The sequence below is a fragment of the Scomber scombrus genome, chromosome 6 (assembly GCF_963691925.1).
Source record: "Scomber scombrus chromosome 6, fScoSco1.1, whole genome shotgun sequence".
In the NCBI taxonomy this organism is placed as follows: domain Eukaryota; kingdom Metazoa; phylum Chordata; class Actinopteri; order Scombriformes; family Scombridae; genus Scomber; species Scomber scombrus.
In genome coordinates this window covers 24,216,268-24,234,347 of record NC_084975.1, presented here as the reverse complement: position 1 = coordinate 24,234,347, position 18,080 = coordinate 24,216,268, and the positions used below count along the sequence as shown (strand labels likewise).

The following is an 18,080-nucleotide window of genomic DNA, read 5'->3' as shown; positions in this document are numbered from 1 at the left end:
GTGTTGTAGATCTTATGGTTGTGGTTGGACTCTCAGTTGAAGTAGGAGTTATGGTGGTTGGTGTTGTAGATGTTGTGGTTGTGGTTGGCCCTTCAGTTGTAGTAGAAGGTATGGTGGTTGGTGTTGTAGAGGTTGTAGTTGTGGTTGTGGTTGGCCTCTCAGTTGTAGTAGGAGTTATGGTGGTTGGTGTTGTAGATGTTGTGGTTGTGGTTGGACTCTCAGTTGTAGTAGGAATAACGGTGGTTGGTGTTGTATATGTTGTGGTTGTGGTTGGCCCTTCAGTTGTAGTAGGAGGTAGAGTGGTTGTTGTTGTAGATGTAGTACTTGTGGTTGTGGTTGGCCTCTCAGTTGTAGTAAGAGGTATGGTGGTTGGTGTTGTAGATTTTATGGTTGTGGTCGGACTCTCAGTTGTAGTAGGAGTTATGGTGGTTGGTGTTGTAGATGTTGTGGTTGTTGTTGGCCCTTCAGTTGTAGTAGAAGGTATGGTGGTTGGTGTTGTAGAGGTTGTAGTTGTGGTTGTGGTTGGCCTCTCAGTTGTAGTAGGAGTTATGGTGGTTGGTGTTGTAGATATTGTGGTTGTGGTTGGCCCTTCAGTTGTAGTAGAAGGTATGGTGGTTGGTGTTGTAGAGGTTGTAGTTGTGGTTGTGGTTGGCCTCTCAGTTGTAGTAGGAGTTATGGTGGTTGGTGTTGTAGATGTTGTGGTTGTGGTTGGCCTCTCAGTTGTAGTAGGAATAACAGTGGTTGGTGTTGTATATGTTGTGGTTGTGGTTGGCCCTTCAGTTGTAGTAGAAGGTACAGTGGTTGGTGTTGTAGAGGTTGTAGTTGTGGTTGTGCTTGGCCTCTCGGTTGTAGTAGGACTAGTGATGGTTGATGTTGTAGATGTTGTGGTTGTGGTTGGCCTCTCAGTTGTAGTAGGAGTTACGGTAGTTGGTGTTGTAGATGTTGTGGTTGTGGTTGGCCCGTCAGTTGTAGTAGGAGGTAGAGTGGTTGTTGTTGTAGATGTAGTAGTTGTGGTTGTGGTTGGCCTCTCAGTAGTAGTAAGAGGTATGGTGGTTGGTGTTGTAGATCTTATGATTGTGGTTGGACTCTCAGTTGTAGTAGGAGTTATGGTGGTTGGTGTTGTAGATATTGTGGTTGTGGTTGGCCCTTCAGTTGTAGTAGAAGGTACGGTGGTTGGTGTTGTAGAGGTTGTAGTTGTGGTTGTGGTTGGCCTCTCAGTTGTAGTAGGAGTAATGGTGGTTGGTGTTGTAGATGTTGTGGTTGTGGTTGGCCCTTCAGTTGTAGTAGAAGGTACGGTGGTTGGTGTTGTAGAGGTTGTAGTTGTGGTTGTGGTTGGCCTCTCAGTTGTAGTAGGACTGGTGGTGGTTGATGGTGTAGATGTTGTGGTTGGCCTCTCAGTTGTAGTAGGAGTTATGGTGGTTGGTGTTGTAGATGTTGTGGTTGGACTCTCAGTTGTAGTAGGAATAACGGTGGTTGGTGTTGTATATGTTGTGGTTGTGGTTGGCCCTTCAGTTGTAGTAGGAGGTAGAGTGGTTGGTGTTGTAGATGTTGTAGTTGTGGTTGTGGTTGGCCTCTCAGTTGTAGTAAGAGGTATGGTGGTTGGTGTTGTAGATCTTATGGTTGTGGTTGGCCTCTCAGTTGTAGTAGGAGTAGTGGTGGTTATTGTTGTAGATGTTGTGGTTGCGGTTGGCCTCTCAGTTGTAGTAGGAGTAAAGGTGGTTGGTGTTGTAGATGTTGTGGTTGTGGTTGGCCCTTCAGTTGTAGTAGAAGGTACAGTGGTTGGTGTTGTATAGGTTGTAGTTGTCGTTGTGGTTGGCCTCTCAGTTGTAGTAGGAGTAGTGATGGTTGATGTTGTAGATGTTGTGGTTGTGGTTGGCCTCTCAGTTGTAGTAGAAGGTATGGTGGTTGGTGTTGTAGATGTTGTGGTTGTTGTTGTGGTTGGCCTCTCAGTTGTAGAAGGAGTTATGGTGGTTGGTGTTGTAGATGTTGTGGTTGTGGTTGGCCCTTCAGTTGTAGTAGAAGGTATGGTGGTTGGTGTTGTAGAGGTTGTAGTTGTGGTTGTGGTTGGCCTCTCAGTTGTAGTAGGAGTTATGGTGGTTGGTGTTGTAGATGTTGTGGTTGTGGTTGGCCTCTCAGTTGTAGTAGGAATAACAGTGGTTGGTGTTGTATATGTTGTGGTTGTGGTTGGCCCTTCAGTTGTAGTAGAAGGTACAGTGGTTGGTGTTGTAGAGGTTGTAGTTGTGGTTGTGATTGGCCTCTCGGTTGTAGTAGGACTAGTGATGGTTGATGTTGTAGATGTTGTGGTTGTGGTTGGCCTCTCAGTTGTAGTAGGAGTTACGGTAGTTGGTGTTGTAGATGTTGTGGTTGTGGTTGGCCCTTCAGTTGTAGTAGGAGGTAGAGTGGTTGTTGTTGTAGATGTAATAGTTGTGGTTGTGGTTGGCCTCTCAGTAGTAGTAAGAGGTATGGTGGTTGGTGTTGTAGATCTTATGGTTGTGGTTGGACTCTCAGTTGTAGTAGGAGTTATGGTGGTTGGTGTTGTAGATGTTGTGGTTGTTGTTGGCCCTTCAGTTGTAGTAGAAGGTATGGTGGTTGGTGTTGTAGAGGTTGTAGTTGTGGTTGTGGTTGGCCTCTCAGTTGTAGTAGGAGTTATGGTGGTTGGTGTTGTAGATATTGTGGTTGTGGTTGGCCCTTCAGTTGTAGTAGAAGGTACGGTGGTTGGTGTTGTAGAGGTTGTAGTTGTGGTTGGCCTCTCAGTTGTAGTAGGAGTAATGGTGGTTGGTGTTGTAGATGTTGTGGTTGTGGTTGGCCCTTCAGTTGTAGTAGAAGGTACGGTGGTTGGTGTTGTAGAGGTTGTAGTTGTGGTTGTGGTTGGCCTCTCAGTTGTAGTAGGACTGGTGGTGGTTGATGGTGTAGATGTTGTGGTTGGCCTCTCAGTTGTAGTAGGAGTTATGGTGGTTGGTGTTGTAGATGTTGTGGTTGGACTCTCAGTTGTAGTAGGAATAACGGTGGTTGGTGTTGTATATGTTGTGGTTGTGGTTGGCCCTTCAGTTGTAGTAGGAGGTAGAGTGGTTGGTGTTGTAGATGTTGTAGTTGTGGTTGTGGTTGGCCTCTCATTTGTAGTAAGAGGTATGGTGGTTGGTGTTGTAGATCTTATGGTTGTGGTTGGCCTCTCAGTTGTAGTAGGAGTAGTGGTGGTTATTGTTGTAGATGTTGTGGTTGCGGTTGGCCTCTCAGTTGTAGTAGGAGTAAAGGTGGTTGGTGTTGTAGATGTTGTGGTTGTGGTTGGCCCTTCAGTTGTAGTAGAAGGTACGGTGGTTGGTGTTGTATAGGTTGTAGTTGTCGTTGTGGTTGGCCTCTCAGTTGTAGTAGGAGTAGTGATGGTTGATGTTGTAGATGTTGTGGTTGTGGTTGGCCTCTCAGTTGTAGTAGGAGTTACGGTAGTTGGTGTTGTAGATGTTGTGGTTGTGGTTGGCCCTTCAGTTGTAGTAGAAGGTATGGTGGTTGGTGTTGTAGATGTTGTGGTTGTGGTTGGCCTCTCAGTTGTAGAAGGAGTTATGGTGGTTGGTGTTGTAGATGTTGTGGTTGTGGTTGGCCCTTCAGTTGTAGTAGAAGGTATGGTGGTTGGTGTTGTAGAGGTTGTAGTTGTGGTTGTGGTTGGCCTCTCAGTTGTAGTAGGAGTTATGGTGGTTGGTGTTGTAGATGTTGTGGTTGTGGTTGGCCTCTCAGTTGTAGTATGAATAACAGTGGTTGGTGTTGTATATGTTGTGGTTGTGGTTGGCCCTTCAGTTGTAGTAGAAGGTACAGTGGTTGGTGTTGTAGAGGTTGTAGTTGTGGTTGTGCTTGGCCTCTCGGTTGTAGTAGGACTAGTGGTGGTTGATGTTGTAGATGTTGTGGTTGTGGTTGGCCTCTCAGTTGTAGTAGGAGTTATGGTGGTTGGTGTTGTAGATGTTGTGGTTGCGGTTGGCCCTTCAGTTGTAGTAGAAGGTATGGTGGTTGATGTTGTAGAGGTTGTAGTTGTGGTTGGCCTCTCAGTTGTAGTAGGAGTTATGGTAGTTGGTGTTGTAGATGTTGTGGTTGTGGTTGGCCCTTCAGTTGTAGTAGAAGGTATGGTGGTTGGTGTTGTAGATATTGTGGTTGTGGTTGTGGTTGGCCGCTCAGTTGTAGTAGGAGTAATGGTGGTTGGTGTTGTAGATGTTGTGGTTGTGGTTGGCCTCTCAGTTGTAGTAGAAGGTACGGTTGTTGGTGTTGTAGAGGTTGTAGTTGTGGTTGTGGTTGGCCTCTCAGTTGTAGTAGGACTGGTGGTGGTTGATGTTGTAGATGTTATGGTTGTGGTTGGCCTCTCAGTTGTAGTAGTTGGTATGGTGGATGGGGTTGTAGATTTTGTGGTTGCGGTTGGCCCTTCAGTTGTAGTAGAATATATGGTGGTTGGTGTCGTAGAGGTTGTAGTTGTGGTTGGGCCTTCAGTTGTAGTAGGACCTAGAGTGGTTGGTGTTGTAGATGTTGTAGTTGTGGTTGGGCTTTCAGTTGTAGTAGGTAGAAGGGTGGTTGGTGTTGTAGATGTTGTGGTTGTGGTTGGCCCTTCAGTTGTAGTAGAAGGTACGGTGGTTGGTGTTGTATAGGTTGTAGTTGTCGTTGTGGTTGGCCTCTCAGTTGTAGTAGGAGTAGTGATGGTTGATGTTGTAGATGTTGTGGTTGTGGTTGGCCTCTCAGTTGTAGTAGGAGTTACGGTAGTTGGTGTTGTAGATGTTGTGGTTGTGGTTGGCCCTTCAGTTGTAGTAGAAGGTATGGTGGTTGGTGTTGTAGATGTTGTGGTTGTGGTTGGCCTCTCAGTTGTAGAAGGAGTTATGGTGGTTGGTGTTGTAGATGTTGTGGTTGTGGTTGGCCCTTCAGTTGTAGTAGAAGGTATGGTGGTTGGTGTTGTAGAGGTTGTAGTTGTGGTTGTGGTTGGCCTCTCAGTTGTAGTAGGAGTTATGGTGGTTGGTGTTGTAGATGTTGTGGTTGTGGTTGGCCTCTCAGTTGTAGTATGAATAACAGTGGTTGGTGTTGTATATGTTGTGGTTGTGGTTGGCCCTTCAGTTGTAGTAGAAGGTACAGTGGTTGGTGTTGTATAGGTTGTAGTTGTCGTTGTGGTTGGCCTCTCAGTTGTAGTAGGTAGAAGGGTGGTTGGTGTTGTAGATGTTGTGGTTGTGGTTGGCCCTTCAGTTGTAGTAGAAGGTACGGTGGTTGGTGTTGTAGAGGTTGTAGTTGTGGTTGTGCTTGGCCTCTCGGTTGTAGTAGGACTAGTGGTGGTTGATGTTGTAGATGTTGTGGTTGTGGTTGGCCTCTCAGTTGTAGTAGGAGTTATGGTGGTTGGTGTTGTAGATGTTGTGGTTGCGGTTGGCCCTTCAGTTGTAGTAGAAGGTATGGTGGTTGATGTTGTAGAGGTTGTAGTTGTGGTTGGCCTCTCAGTTGTAGTAGGAGTTATGGTAGTTGGTGTTGTAGATGTTGTGGTTGTGGTTGGCCTCTCAGTTGTAGTAGAAGGTACGGTTGTTGGTGTTGTAGAGGTTGTAGTTGTGGTTGTGGTTGGCCTCTCAGTTGTAGTAGGACTGGTGGTGGTTGATGTTGTAGATGTTATGGTTGTGGTTGGCCTCTCAGTTGTAGTAGTTGGTATGGTGGATGGGGTTGTAGATTTTGTGGTTGCGGTTGGCCCTTCAGTTGTAGTAGAATATATGGTGGTTGGTGTCGTAGAGGTTGTAGTTGTGGTTGGGCCTTCAGTTGTAGTAGGACCTAGAGTGGTTGGTGTTGTAGATGTTGTAGTTGTGGTTGGGCTTTCAGTTGTAGTAGGTAGAAGGGTGGTTTGTGTCGTAGATGTTGTAGTTGTGGTTGTGGTTGGCCTCTCAGTTGTAGTAGGAGGTATGGTTGTTGATGTTGTAGATGTTGTGGTTAGCCCTTCAGTTGTAGTAGGAGGTAGAGTGGTAGGTGTTGTAGATGTTGTTGTTGTGGTTGGCTTCTCAGTTGTAGTGGGAGTAATGGTGGTTGATGTTGTAGTTGTGGTTGTGGCTGTTGAAGAAATTAAATTTCCGGTTCTTGGGGATGATGTAGTTGGGAAATTAGTGACAATTGATTGAGTTGTGGTTGAGATTTCAGTAAATGTTGTTGTTGTAGGAGGTACGGTGGTTGGTGTTGTAGATGTTGTAGTTGTGGTTGTGGTAGTAGGAGTAATGGTGGATGGAGTTGTAGATGTTTTTGTTGAGGGTGGCCCTTCTGTTGTAGTAGATGGTTCGGTGGTTGGCGTTGTAGATTCAGTGGTTGTGATTGGCCCTTCAGTTGTAGTAGAGGGTACGGTTGTTGGTGTTGTAGAGGTTGTAGTTGTGGTTGTGGTTGGCCTCTCAGTTGTAGTAGGAGTAGTGGTGGTTGATGTTGTAGATGTTGTGGTTGTGGTTGGCCTCTCAGTTGTAGAAGGAGATATGGTGGTTGGTGTTGTAGATGTTGTGGTTGTGGTTGGCCCTTCAGTTGTAGTAGAAGGTATGGTGGTTGGTGTTGTAGAGGTTGTAGTTGTGGTTGCGGTTGGCCTCTCAGTTGTAGTAGGAGTTATGGTGGTTGGTGTTGTAGATGTTGTGGTTGTGGTTGGACTCTCAGTTGTAGTAGGAATAACGGTGGTTGGTGTTGTATATGTTGTGGTTGTGGTTGGCCCTTCAGTTGTAGTAGAAGGTACAGTAAATTTCGTTGTTGACCCCTTTGTTGTGACAGTAGTTGATGTTGATGGTGTTGTTGTGTAATGACATATCACTGCCTCACAACAAACTCTGATCTTATAATTTAAACACTTATATGGACGACTTGTCTGGTCCTCTTTTTTGCATATTAAGCCATATTCCAGATCACATGAAACAACTTGTTGAGTTCCACTCACAAAGTCATCAAAATCTTTGTCAGGATTTTGTGTCCCTCTACAATCAATGTTTTTTCGATTTTCACATATTTCTTTACCACTGTTTGTGATGTTTTCATATGTTTCCCAGTCACTACCATCATTTTGTGGATTATGTACATCATACCATTCTGACCACTCACACGTTTTAATACATGGAGTAGTGGTAGGCGATATCTCTTGAGTTGTAGTAGGGGTTTCAGTTGTTGGAGTAGTATACTCTGTGGTTGTGGTTGGCCCTTCAGATGTAGTAGTAGGTACGGTGGTTGGTGTTGTAGAGGTTGTGGTTGGGCTTTCAGTTGTAGTAGTAGGTATGGTGGTTGGTGTTGTAGATGTAGTTGTAGTTGGCCCTTCAGTTGTAGTAGTAGGTACACTGGTTGACGTTGTAGATGTAGTTGTGGTTGGCTCTTCAGTTGTAGTAGTAGATACAGTGGTTGGTGTTGTAGATGTTATAGTTGTGGTTGGGCTTTCAGTGGTAGTAGTAGGTATGGTGGTTGGTGTTGTAGATGTAGTTGTAGTTTGCCCTTCAGTTGTAGTAGTAGGTACACTGGTTGACGTTGTAGATGTAGTTGTGGTTGGCTCTTCAGTTGTAGTAGGAGATACGGTGGTTGGTGTTGTAGATGTTGTAGTTGTGGTTGTGGTAGTAGGAGTAATGGTGGATGGAGTTGTAGATTTTGTTGTTGAGGGTGGCCCTTCTGTTGTAGTAGAGGGTTCGGTGGTTGGCGTTTTAGATTCAGTGGTTGTGATTGGCCCTTCAGTTGTAGTAGAAGGTACGGTGGTTGGTGTTGTAGAGGTTTTAGTTGTGGTTGTGGTTGGCCTCTCAGTTGTAGTAAGAGTAGTGGTGGTTGATGTTGTAGATGTTGTGGTTGTGGTTGGCCTCTCAGTTGTAGAAGGAGATATGGTGGTTGGTGTTGTAGATGTTGTGGTTGTGGTTGGCCCTTCAGTTGTAGTAGAAGGTATGGTGGTTGGTGTTGTAGAGGTTGTAGTTGTGGTTGCGGTTGGCCTCTCAGTTGTAGTAGGAGTTATGGTGGTTGGTGTTGTAGATGTTGTGGTTGTGGTTGGACTCTCAGTTGTAGTAGGAATAACGGTGGTTGGTGTTGTATATGTTGTGGTTGTGGTTGGCCCTTCAGTTGTAGTAGAAGGTACAGTAAATTTCGTTGTTGACCCCTTTGTTGTGACAGTAGTTGATGTTGATGGTGTTGTTGTGTAATGACATATCACTGCCTCACAACAAACTCTGATCTTATAATTTAAACACTTATATGGACGACTTGTCTGGTCCTCTTTTTTGCATACTAAGCCATATTCCAGATCACATGAAACAACTTGTTGAGTTCCACTCACAAAGTCATCAAAATCTTTGTCAGGATTTTGTGTCCCTCTACAATCAATGTTTTTTCGATTTTCACATATTTCTTTACCACTGTTTGTGATGTTTTCATATGTTTCCCAGTCACTACCATCATTTTGTGGATTATGTACATCATACCATTCTGACCACTCACACGTTTTAATACATGGAGTAGTGGTAGGCGATATCTCTTGAGTTGTAGTAGGGGTTTCAGTTGTTGGAGTAGTATACTCTGTGGTTGTGGTTGGCCCTTCAGATGTAGTAGTAGGTACGGTGGTTGGTGTTGTAGAGGTTGTGGTTGGGCTTTCAGTTGTAGTAGTAGGTATGGTGGTTGGTGTTGTAGATGTAGTTGTGGTTGTGCTTGGGCTTTCAGTTGTAGTAGTAGGTACAGTGGTTGACTGTGTAGTTGTGGTTGGGCTTTCAGTTGTAGTAGTAGTTACAGTGATTGGTGTTGTGGTGGGAGGTGGTGTAGTAGTTATTTCACACTCCTTCACACATATCTGCTTCTCCTCATCAAATATGGGCTTATCATGTGGACACACAGGGTAACAGCCTGTAAAAATGAGAGCATAACATTTTATATATCATGTTTTGACAATAGGATTAATAACTCCTTTTTTTTAATCTTGGAAACTGAAACTTGTCTGGTATTTTTTAATATTTAATCACATAAAATACTCCAAATAGGATACACTCTGAACTAAAAAAATTAACTTAATGCATTTTTAATTCCAGATTCAAGGTAAGATGATATGTTGTGAATTGACCTCTTACCTTCCAGGTTGGGTATAGAGTTGTTGCAATTTCCTTGTGGATTCAAACAGGTCTCGTAACAAGGTGTATGACAAGGATAGTAGTGCCACTTGCATTCACCCGGTTCATTGTAGTAGTCACAAAAGACAGCTAGAATGAAAAGATACAGGATTTTTTTTTGAATAAAGGAAATGCTGACTAATAATAACCAATGTAATTTCTCAAAAATGTGTTATTCACTGAAAGAGATATCAAACTAAAACATTCTAGCATTATATGTTGTTTTTGGCTTGAGAATTGCATTTAGTTCTGGCTAAAAGTAGGATGTTTCACTTTCTCCAAAGGCAGAAAACTTTTTGAAAATGCTCACTGTTAAATAACATACTTAAAGCCAATTCTGAAAAACAAAAAACCTCAAATCACTCAACTACATTTTGCAATTGTAAATAACACATCATTTAAGAGTATATCAATCTAAAGCTATTATGTATATGAATGATTTTAGCCATTAAAAATATATTTATCTTTTTCATCTTTATAGTGTTTATCATTTTTCATTGTCATGAATAATGAACTTTTAGCCAGTTTTAAAACAAACAAATAAAACAAACACTAACAGTGCTCAATAACATTTTGTACTACTAAATTACTCTGAATTTAAGAGTATATTAATGTAAATATATTATATACGTAGATGATTTTACGTAGATGACTCAAATATTTGTTCAATTTTCAAGAGTAAATGTGGCGAATTTCCCAATGTGCTATATTTTAAGAATAAAAAAACAGGGCAGAATATTACACACCCTGTTTATGGAGAAAATAGTAACACAACCAATAACATCTCATACACATCTAGAAAAATCTCAAAGTCTCCAGGATCAATGCTGCTGGTGTTACAATAATTTAGTGATTGAAAAACTTGGTTTTGTGACAGAAAAGGCTTAAAGACCTCACTTAAATTTAAGTTTGATTACTTACGACAAATTTCTGGAGTTCTCCATGCAACACAGACACCAGCCTCATTACAAGCTTGAGCATAAGCTCCAACTGCTGAGCAGAAACATTCACAGTCTCCTCCAGTGTCACAGGCACATGAGTCTTTCACACAGTTTTCATAAAATGGACGAGGATCTACCTGTTACCAAAATGTATGATAGATTAAAAAAAAAGTGTTTGATATTTTCAAACATGGAACTTGAAATAATATATGAACAAATATGAACATATAGTACCTAATATTAACAAATATGTCATTACCTTTTTGTGGCAGCCTTTGAAAGTATCACCATTTATAATGTTGCACATAATTTTTGCCCAGTGATGTCTGTTGGGTTTTGCTCCACAAGGATCCACATTAGTTATTGCATCTGGACAATTGCTGGACACTTTCCAGCTGTTAGCAAATTCTAACAGATTGCTCACTTTCAGCTGACCCTGGGTGGTGAAGTCATTCTGTCCATCACCATCAAAATTTCCACACAGGCCACATACCTCTCCCTGTCGAGCCAAACAAAAGAGTCACCAAGTTATTTTACATAACGACCATATTCAATAATACATACTTTGTCACATTACAAATAACAGGCAGGAATAAATATACCTGTGTCATAATGACAAACAGAATATGCTATTGTATTGACTTTATATTTTAATAAATGCCTTTTTCAGCAGAAAGTTATACTACAGATGCACCATCTCAAAAATCTAGTTTAAAAATCTCACAAAGAAATTGAATACATCATTACTGAAACAATTTTAATGTTCAGTTAAAGTGTGACTCACAATGTGCTGTGGTTCCAGGATGATGCGAACTGTAGTTTTCTTATCCCATAACACTGTCAGACCAATGGCAGATGATTCTATCACCAGATACAAGCCAACCCTCCTTATTTTGAACGGAATCTCACTGCCATGTCCCTGGTCCTCCTTTTCATATTTACCCTTTGACAGTTTGACTTCCATTCTCTGTAAAGTTAAGTAGGGTTATATTGTTTTTATTATAATGTAAGAACTGCTGTTTGATATTTAACTTAAATGTCAGGTGTTGTATGAAGTATTACCCCAAGTTGGATTCGGACAGTTTTGGAGCATGTGGTGCCTGTGGTGCCACATGGTACATTTTCTGTGATAACTCCGAAGTTGTCCTGTACTGTTTTATTGCCACATTTATTCTTAAAAAAGAGAGATGGTATAGTTATATGCACTTTTCATTCATTCCTTATTATGAGAAGCACTCATTGTAAAGTGAATGGAGATAAACATTTTTTCAAGCATCATATATTGACTGTCTTTCAACACTGATGTTCAAGATTAACACTAAATCATAAATCTCATATCATTCATATCTAACAATTTCTGAGACAAAGCCTGGATGAGGGAAATAAGGTGAGCAAAGCTGTGAATTGATTGATGTTGACATCCATTTTTTACCTTGACAGCAACATAGGAACACTGTCCTTGAAACCCATATGTTCGCTGATCAAATGTAGTGTAATGACCACTTCCATAAATAATGCAGGTTCCTGGGCATTCTTTCTTTGTGCACTCCCATTTTCCACTTTTGCAGGTACTAGATGCATCAGTAATGGTAAGATTAGGATTCAGACATCTAGTAGATTCAGACATATAATATTTATTTATCATAGTTTATTAAATTTATGATCAAAACAAGGTCATACCAAGTGTTGCACTTGTTAGAAATTTGTGTTCCACGCATATAGAGATGCCCATCATGCTGACATGGACATTCATGTTCTTTCACACAGGAACCTTTGCCATCATCAACAAGGCCAAATGGACAGCGACAGCCTGATTTACACTCTGTGGAGTCCTGGAAGGTAAAAAGATCACAAGTAATGGAAACCATTAAATCATCAATGTAACATACTGTCTACCGTTAAATTTGGTAAATACATTTTAGACTTTGTTATTTGTCACTTGACACAGTGGAAAAAAAGACTCACACAATCATCGTTGTCCAAATTTGAACAAGTTCGAGGGCAATGCTGTCCTGTGCCAGCAATGGAGCAGTTGAAGAATACTTTTGGGGAGTGACACTCTGTAACAGAAGCAGAAACTGATTACATATTGTCACATTGAATCGACAAAATGTTTGTGTCATGTTTGAAAACCCCAAACCCTTACTTGATGAGCGGGCTTTCCAAGAATGGCAGTGAAGCACTCCATTAGTGCACACACTAGAAGAAGACAAAAGATTCAGCACACAACACAAAGGGACTTATAAACTAACAGTTCAGTTTCTATAAAGTGAAATCATCAGTCTAAGATAATTGATTTGAAGTGCAATGCCACTGAAATGGAAACAACTGACTAACCAGTGGTCATCCTTGATGTTTACAGACTTTCCTGGCTTGATGTAGGCGCCATCGTGGTAGCATTGACATTTTGCCATGGGGACACAGATGCCCTTTTCATTTAGGTAGAGACCCTCAGCGCAGGAGCAGCCATCCACAGGCAAGAAGTCAGAAGTGCAGCTCTCCTGCTTTGAGCCCAGTGATCTACACGTCAACTGGCATCTCTGATGCTTGTAAGAAAAGGTCTGGGATGCTGGGCAGCTCTTTGTGTATTTATCTGATTTGTGCACAACATAAAAATGATTACAGTTTTAAGACCAACTATTGAAAGGGAAGATGTTAATCAAACTAAATCAAAGAAATCATCACTCAAATAAAGAAATCCTTACCGCACACATTGTCTCTCCAATTTGTCAAGAACACTCCGTTAGATGCACAAGCTCGTGCGTAGGAGGAGAAGACGGCACACAGACAGGCCTCACTCTTCTCACAGTTACAGGTTGCATAAGTACACCGCTACAGAAGACAGAAAACACATTTAGAAATCTAGTTTCATCATCATTTAATTCAATAAAAGATGAACAGAAAATGTTTTGCTGTACCTTGTAGTACATCTCAGGATCCACCACTGAATGACACTGTGCGAAGGTATCATTTGCACTTATTAGCAAAGCGCACCATTGTTTGGCGTACTCCTCTGAAAGTGAGGAAACAGTAACAGTAAAACAGTTGTGTTCAACTGTGTAATAGCCTTAAATATAACACTTGCAGACAAGATGTAAGGGTTTAAATCACCAGATAACCAGTATAATAAACAATCAGAGCTGTTTACCATTTTCCACACTGAGGGAGCAGGGGTCATCAAGTCTTTCTTCTCTGTCTTCGCACACGGAGTTAGCCTTCCAGGAGTTACTAAAAGTGATTGCTGTTCCCTCCACAATCTCCTGAGGAGTCTTCATGTCATCAGACATGATCATGTTGTAGTTACCACATAAACCTGATATTGCAAAATATTTTGAATTAAATTGAACTTTTAGGAGTATTAGAATTCATGCAGATAACTAAAAGTTGCATCAAAACTTAAAGGGTAAATTTTGGGTTGTGTGTGCCAAACTAAATGTGAAACTTACCACGTGTCTTTGATTTGTAGCTCTGTTCCAGGCTGACATACACTTGCATGACAGGCACATGTTGGATTTGAATTTGCAACCCAAAATTGGTCTGGAGAAAAATGTGAAAGGATGAAGCGCGGAATATGTTGATGTCACCTTTTGAATGAAGAGAGATACAAACAATAGTATAATATTGTGATATCATAGTGCAAATGAAGGATTAAAATAATATGTTTAATTTTGTGTAATACAGTTTCTTACTGTGTGACCTACCTGAATGGTACGGCAAACTGACGGTCTGCATATTCTGCTTTACTGTCCCATCAGAAGTGAAAATGAATACCTGAATATAAACAGAATTGATCATTTGAGTGTTGCAGATCTGCGTGAATTGAAAACAGCAATCTTAAGTGACAGGCTTTAACTCACATTATTTCTGTCATTGTTCAGCAGGATTTTAAGGGACTTCAGACAAGTGTCAAACTCTTGGTTTACACATGGCTCCAACTGGACCAGGATGTTGAACTTTGGACTATCGTCATCCTGCAATGTACACAGTACAAGCACAACTATATAAGTAAGATTGAACTTCTTTTGCATCAACTGATATATATATGTCTTCTCCCGCTGAATTGTACAAATATGAACCATTCACCTTGCTTTCCACCTTGGCTAAGGTGTAATAACAATCTCCGTGGAAGGTGAAAGTTTTCCCATCAAACGTAGTTACATGTGAACCCTCTTCAACAGCACATGTTGCAGGTGTTGGGAGGCTCTCACAACTCCATTTACCATGAAAACATGTACTGAAACGACCCAAACAGTTTGAGATTTACACAAAATTGCACAATTAATGATACCAGATAATTCATTCTGCTATAATGGACTGCAAATATATGGGGCCTTTCTAGTCCTCTGACCACTCAAAGTTCTTTACACTACGTGCAACTTGCACTCATTCACACACACTCAGTATCTTGTCCAAAGACACAGAGCCGGGAATCAAACACTCATTCTTTCGAGTAGTGGTTGACCCACTCTACCTCTTGAGCCACAGCCGCCCAAATAAACATTATGAAATATTTGACCTACCATTCCTCACTGCCTCGTTGGTAGACCTCACCAGAGTTGTAGATTTTGTTGTGCTTGCACTGACATTCAGATTGAGCGATGCATCCTCTCATGGAAATATCATCCAACACAGTTCCTGAAATAGACAAAGGACAAAGTTATATAAAAGTGTGAATATAAATCAGCACAATATTATATAGTGAGAAACACTGGTTCAAATGTGAATAGCACTGACCATTAGGACAGAAGCAGCCGTCCATTTTGTGGTCCTCACACAGTGAACTTGTGTCCGAGTGTGTGCAAGTGTTCATGCAAGGAGAACCACTCTCTTCATAAACCATGTTGAATGGGCACTGTTTAGCTGTGAGGAGACAGTACAATTAAAATAAACTGAGGTAGATGTGAATTAATGTGAATTATTCTATAGTATATCAAGGATGAAGGTACAGTAACTAACTTGACTTTTATTGTACTTTTATACTTTATTTGTAAATCATATGGTGACCTTTAACACAGTAACTTCACTGCATTACAGTCAACCAAGTAGAACTTATACGGACTTGCTTTATACAGTTTAAAAAATATATAATCTATAATTTAAATCTCTCAACTGCATGACAGAATCACATTTAATAATTTTCTGGCATTACTCTGACCTCCAGTACCACCGTAAGGAATCTAGGAGTTATATTTTACTTCTAACCTGGATCATTGCAATTCATTATTATTAGGCTGCCCTAGCAAGTTATGGAAGACACTCCAGCTGGTCCAGAATGCAGCTGCACGTGTACTGATAAAAACTAGTAAGAGAGATCATATTACTCCCATTTTAGCTTTGCTGCATTGGCTTCCTGTACAATCCAGAATAGACTTCCCATGATGAACTGAGCTCTTCTCTCCTCTTCTTCCTCTCTATCCATTTAGATTCATCTACTATCAATGCATTCACTAACTTAAACTTCTTCCCCGGAGTTCTCTGTGTTCTATTGTCTCACAGGTAGTCTAGGGATGTCAACGTCCAGGACCTTGTGGATGTCTGGATGTATGATTGCTGTCACCATTATTTTCAAAGTTGATTGATTGTTTGTCACTGTGTCTCTCTCTCCTCTCTCCCTCTCTCTCCTCTTTACTTATTCTTTCCCCCTTCATCTCCTTCTCTCCTTCTCCCCTTCTCCCTCTCTCATTCTCACCCCAACCGCTCAAGGCAGATGACCGCCCACCTCGAGCCTGGTTCTGCCTGAGGTTCTTGCCGCTGTCACCAAGTGCTTGTTCATGGGGGAATGTTGGGTCTCTTTGAATTAAATTAAAGAGTACAATTTAGACCTGCTCTATGTGAAAAGTGCCTTGAGATGACTTTTGTTGTGATCTGGTGCAATATAAATAAGAATTGATTGATTGTTGGATGGAACTTTTTTCTGATTACATCTTTAATTAGCTGCTTTTCATTGAGCTGATTTCAGTGTTTCAGTACTCGTGTTGTATAACATGTAAAGATGATGAGAAAACAGAAAAACTTTACCACAGAACTGAGGTGTCCTCCAGTTGGGAGGCTCTCCTCCAGCATGGGAACACTGTCGAGAGAACTCAGACAGTGTACTGCAGACACAGAAGTCATTTGTACTGTTGATGCAGCCACACATGTCCTGCACACAGGCCTGGATGTAAGGTGCAGGGTCAATCAGTTTGGTGCAGGAGCTCCAGGACTCTGAATGCAGCATCTCGTTACAGGTGGTTTGCTAAAAGTGAAAAACAGGGTAGTAGAGACACAATTACTTTGCTGCAGATATTACAAGATATTTCTAATACTAATAACAAACTCAATACTGATAACAAACTCACAAAGTTCTTGCAAGAATCTGACACAGTCACATTCTCTAGTGGTTCATCTTCCTCTTCATAGGGGTCCTCACAATCATCGTTTGGACGATGGACTTTCTGTTTGTTGCCAAACTCAACGGGGCTCATTTTGCGGCCTGTATGTGATTATATTCATAGTGTTACAGGAATATAAATTAGTATGCAGTATGGGTTTGTTAACATATAAAATGAATTGATACATAGACGGAATAACCAACCATTACGAATGAACTCATTGTCAACAGAAACACCATTGAAGTCTCCACAAAGTCCACAAGTACGATTAGCATAATCATGATCCAGCTCTACCTACAATAGACATAGCAACACAGCAAGAGATTGTGACAAGTTTTGGGTTTTTACAATTTTAATAACAAGCATGTTCTATGAAAATATTAAAAATAAAATAAACGATTATATTAAAGATGAAAACATATAAATATGACAACTGAGCCAGTTCCTCAGTTTCCATAAATGATTTACTGACCAAATGTCTGTTTTTATGTCACACACATAAAATGTAGTAGATGAAAAATTTTATGTAGAAGCTTTTACCATGACTGCATCATCACCGTTCCACATGACAGTAATGCCAACTTTAGACTGGAGCTTGATGTAAACAGCATTTTTTTCCACTTGTACTCCACCATTGTAGTATGGCATTTTGACACTGGGAGAGAGAAAATGTTAACTTAATCTAAACACACAAATCATTCAATCAATCAATTCTTCAGAGAAGAGTGAAGTACAGTTGCTTGCACAGGTTATGTAGCTTTTTACTTACTGATGGTCATTCATCTTAACCAGACTCTTGGTGAGGTGGAATGAAAGGTCACTGATGGTGACCACCACATAACTGACTGTAAGGTTTCCATCTTTCTCTTTTCTCTTCATGTGCACCGAGAACTCCTGGTAAGTCTCATGGCAATCGGAGGCCAGGTTGTATTCACACATACCAGGAAACTGGTAAACGTCACCATCAAATGTCTTGAAGTGCTCTCTGCCCCATGTGCTGCAGATGCTGCTGACATGGTTACGAACTGGGTAAACACAATGAGAGAAAAAAGTTTTGGCAGTGTTATTAAAATTTCTTTGTTTGTATGAGTGAAATATTTTGAAAAATTTAGTGATAGATGATTTTCTATCTTATACCTCCAAAGCATTACTTAGAATGTTGTAAACATCCTAAGAAGATGTTGAGCATAACTAATAACATTGCTGTACCCCCTGAAAAGTGTTACACAGAATCTACAAATTTCACAGAAAATATTTGTCTTACCCTGTTTGGCTTGAATATTGATGACAGCAATAGACAAAGAAAGTACACTCAACCACACTAATCTCTTCATGGTTGCCACTGCGGGCTTGTTCTCACAAGAGCAGGTAGTAGTCAAACTGTAGATGACAGCCAGATTATATAGACATTGGTAATTTTTTTGCTCCCACCCTCTCCAACACATGACGAATATACTTGGAACAGACTATTGATGTTGTCCGACAAGTGCAGTATTGTAGTTTCTACATCTTCCGTAACTGTTAAACAAATCCATTAAACAAACATGTTTGCATTACCATGACACCTTTCTGGAAATGGGTACCGGTGATGTTGTTTTATTGAGTATGCTCAACTGGTCTAGGCTTACTCTTGAAAAAGTTATTACTATTTGATTAAACTTGTAATGGTCAATGCAATATTTACTGAACAACAG

General features: G+C 40.9%; 1 protein-coding gene across 1 annotated transcript; it reads right to left on the bottom strand.

Annotated features, from left to right (window-relative positions):
* Nucleotides 1–121: 121 nt before the first annotated feature.
* LOC133982499 (mucin-2-like) lies at nucleotides 122–17,720 on the bottom strand (the record flags this gene model as incomplete). Its single annotated transcript, XM_062421553.1, has 28 exons — nucleotides 17,651–17,720; nucleotides 17,156–17,411; nucleotides 16,927–17,041; nucleotides 16,590–16,680; nucleotides 16,354–16,487; nucleotides 16,034–16,250; nucleotides 14,750–14,875; nucleotides 14,536–14,650; nucleotides 14,099–14,249; nucleotides 13,873–13,986; nucleotides 13,717–13,786; nucleotides 13,462–13,599; nucleotides 13,164–13,328; nucleotides 12,934–13,028; nucleotides 12,721–12,847; nucleotides 12,353–12,608; nucleotides 12,162–12,214; nucleotides 11,981–12,075; nucleotides 11,696–11,847; nucleotides 11,448–11,586; nucleotides 11,078–11,188; nucleotides 10,800–10,982; nucleotides 10,275–10,514; nucleotides 9,996–10,152; nucleotides 9,036–9,164; nucleotides 8,702–8,814; nucleotides 4,398–5,629; nucleotides 122–4,295 (listed from the first exon to the last, which is right to left on the bottom strand). Coding segments are annotated over exons 1-28 (9,018 nt in total), but the record flags the coding sequence as incomplete, so codon positions are not given.
* Between the last annotated feature and the right edge of the window lie 360 nt (nucleotides 17,721–18,080).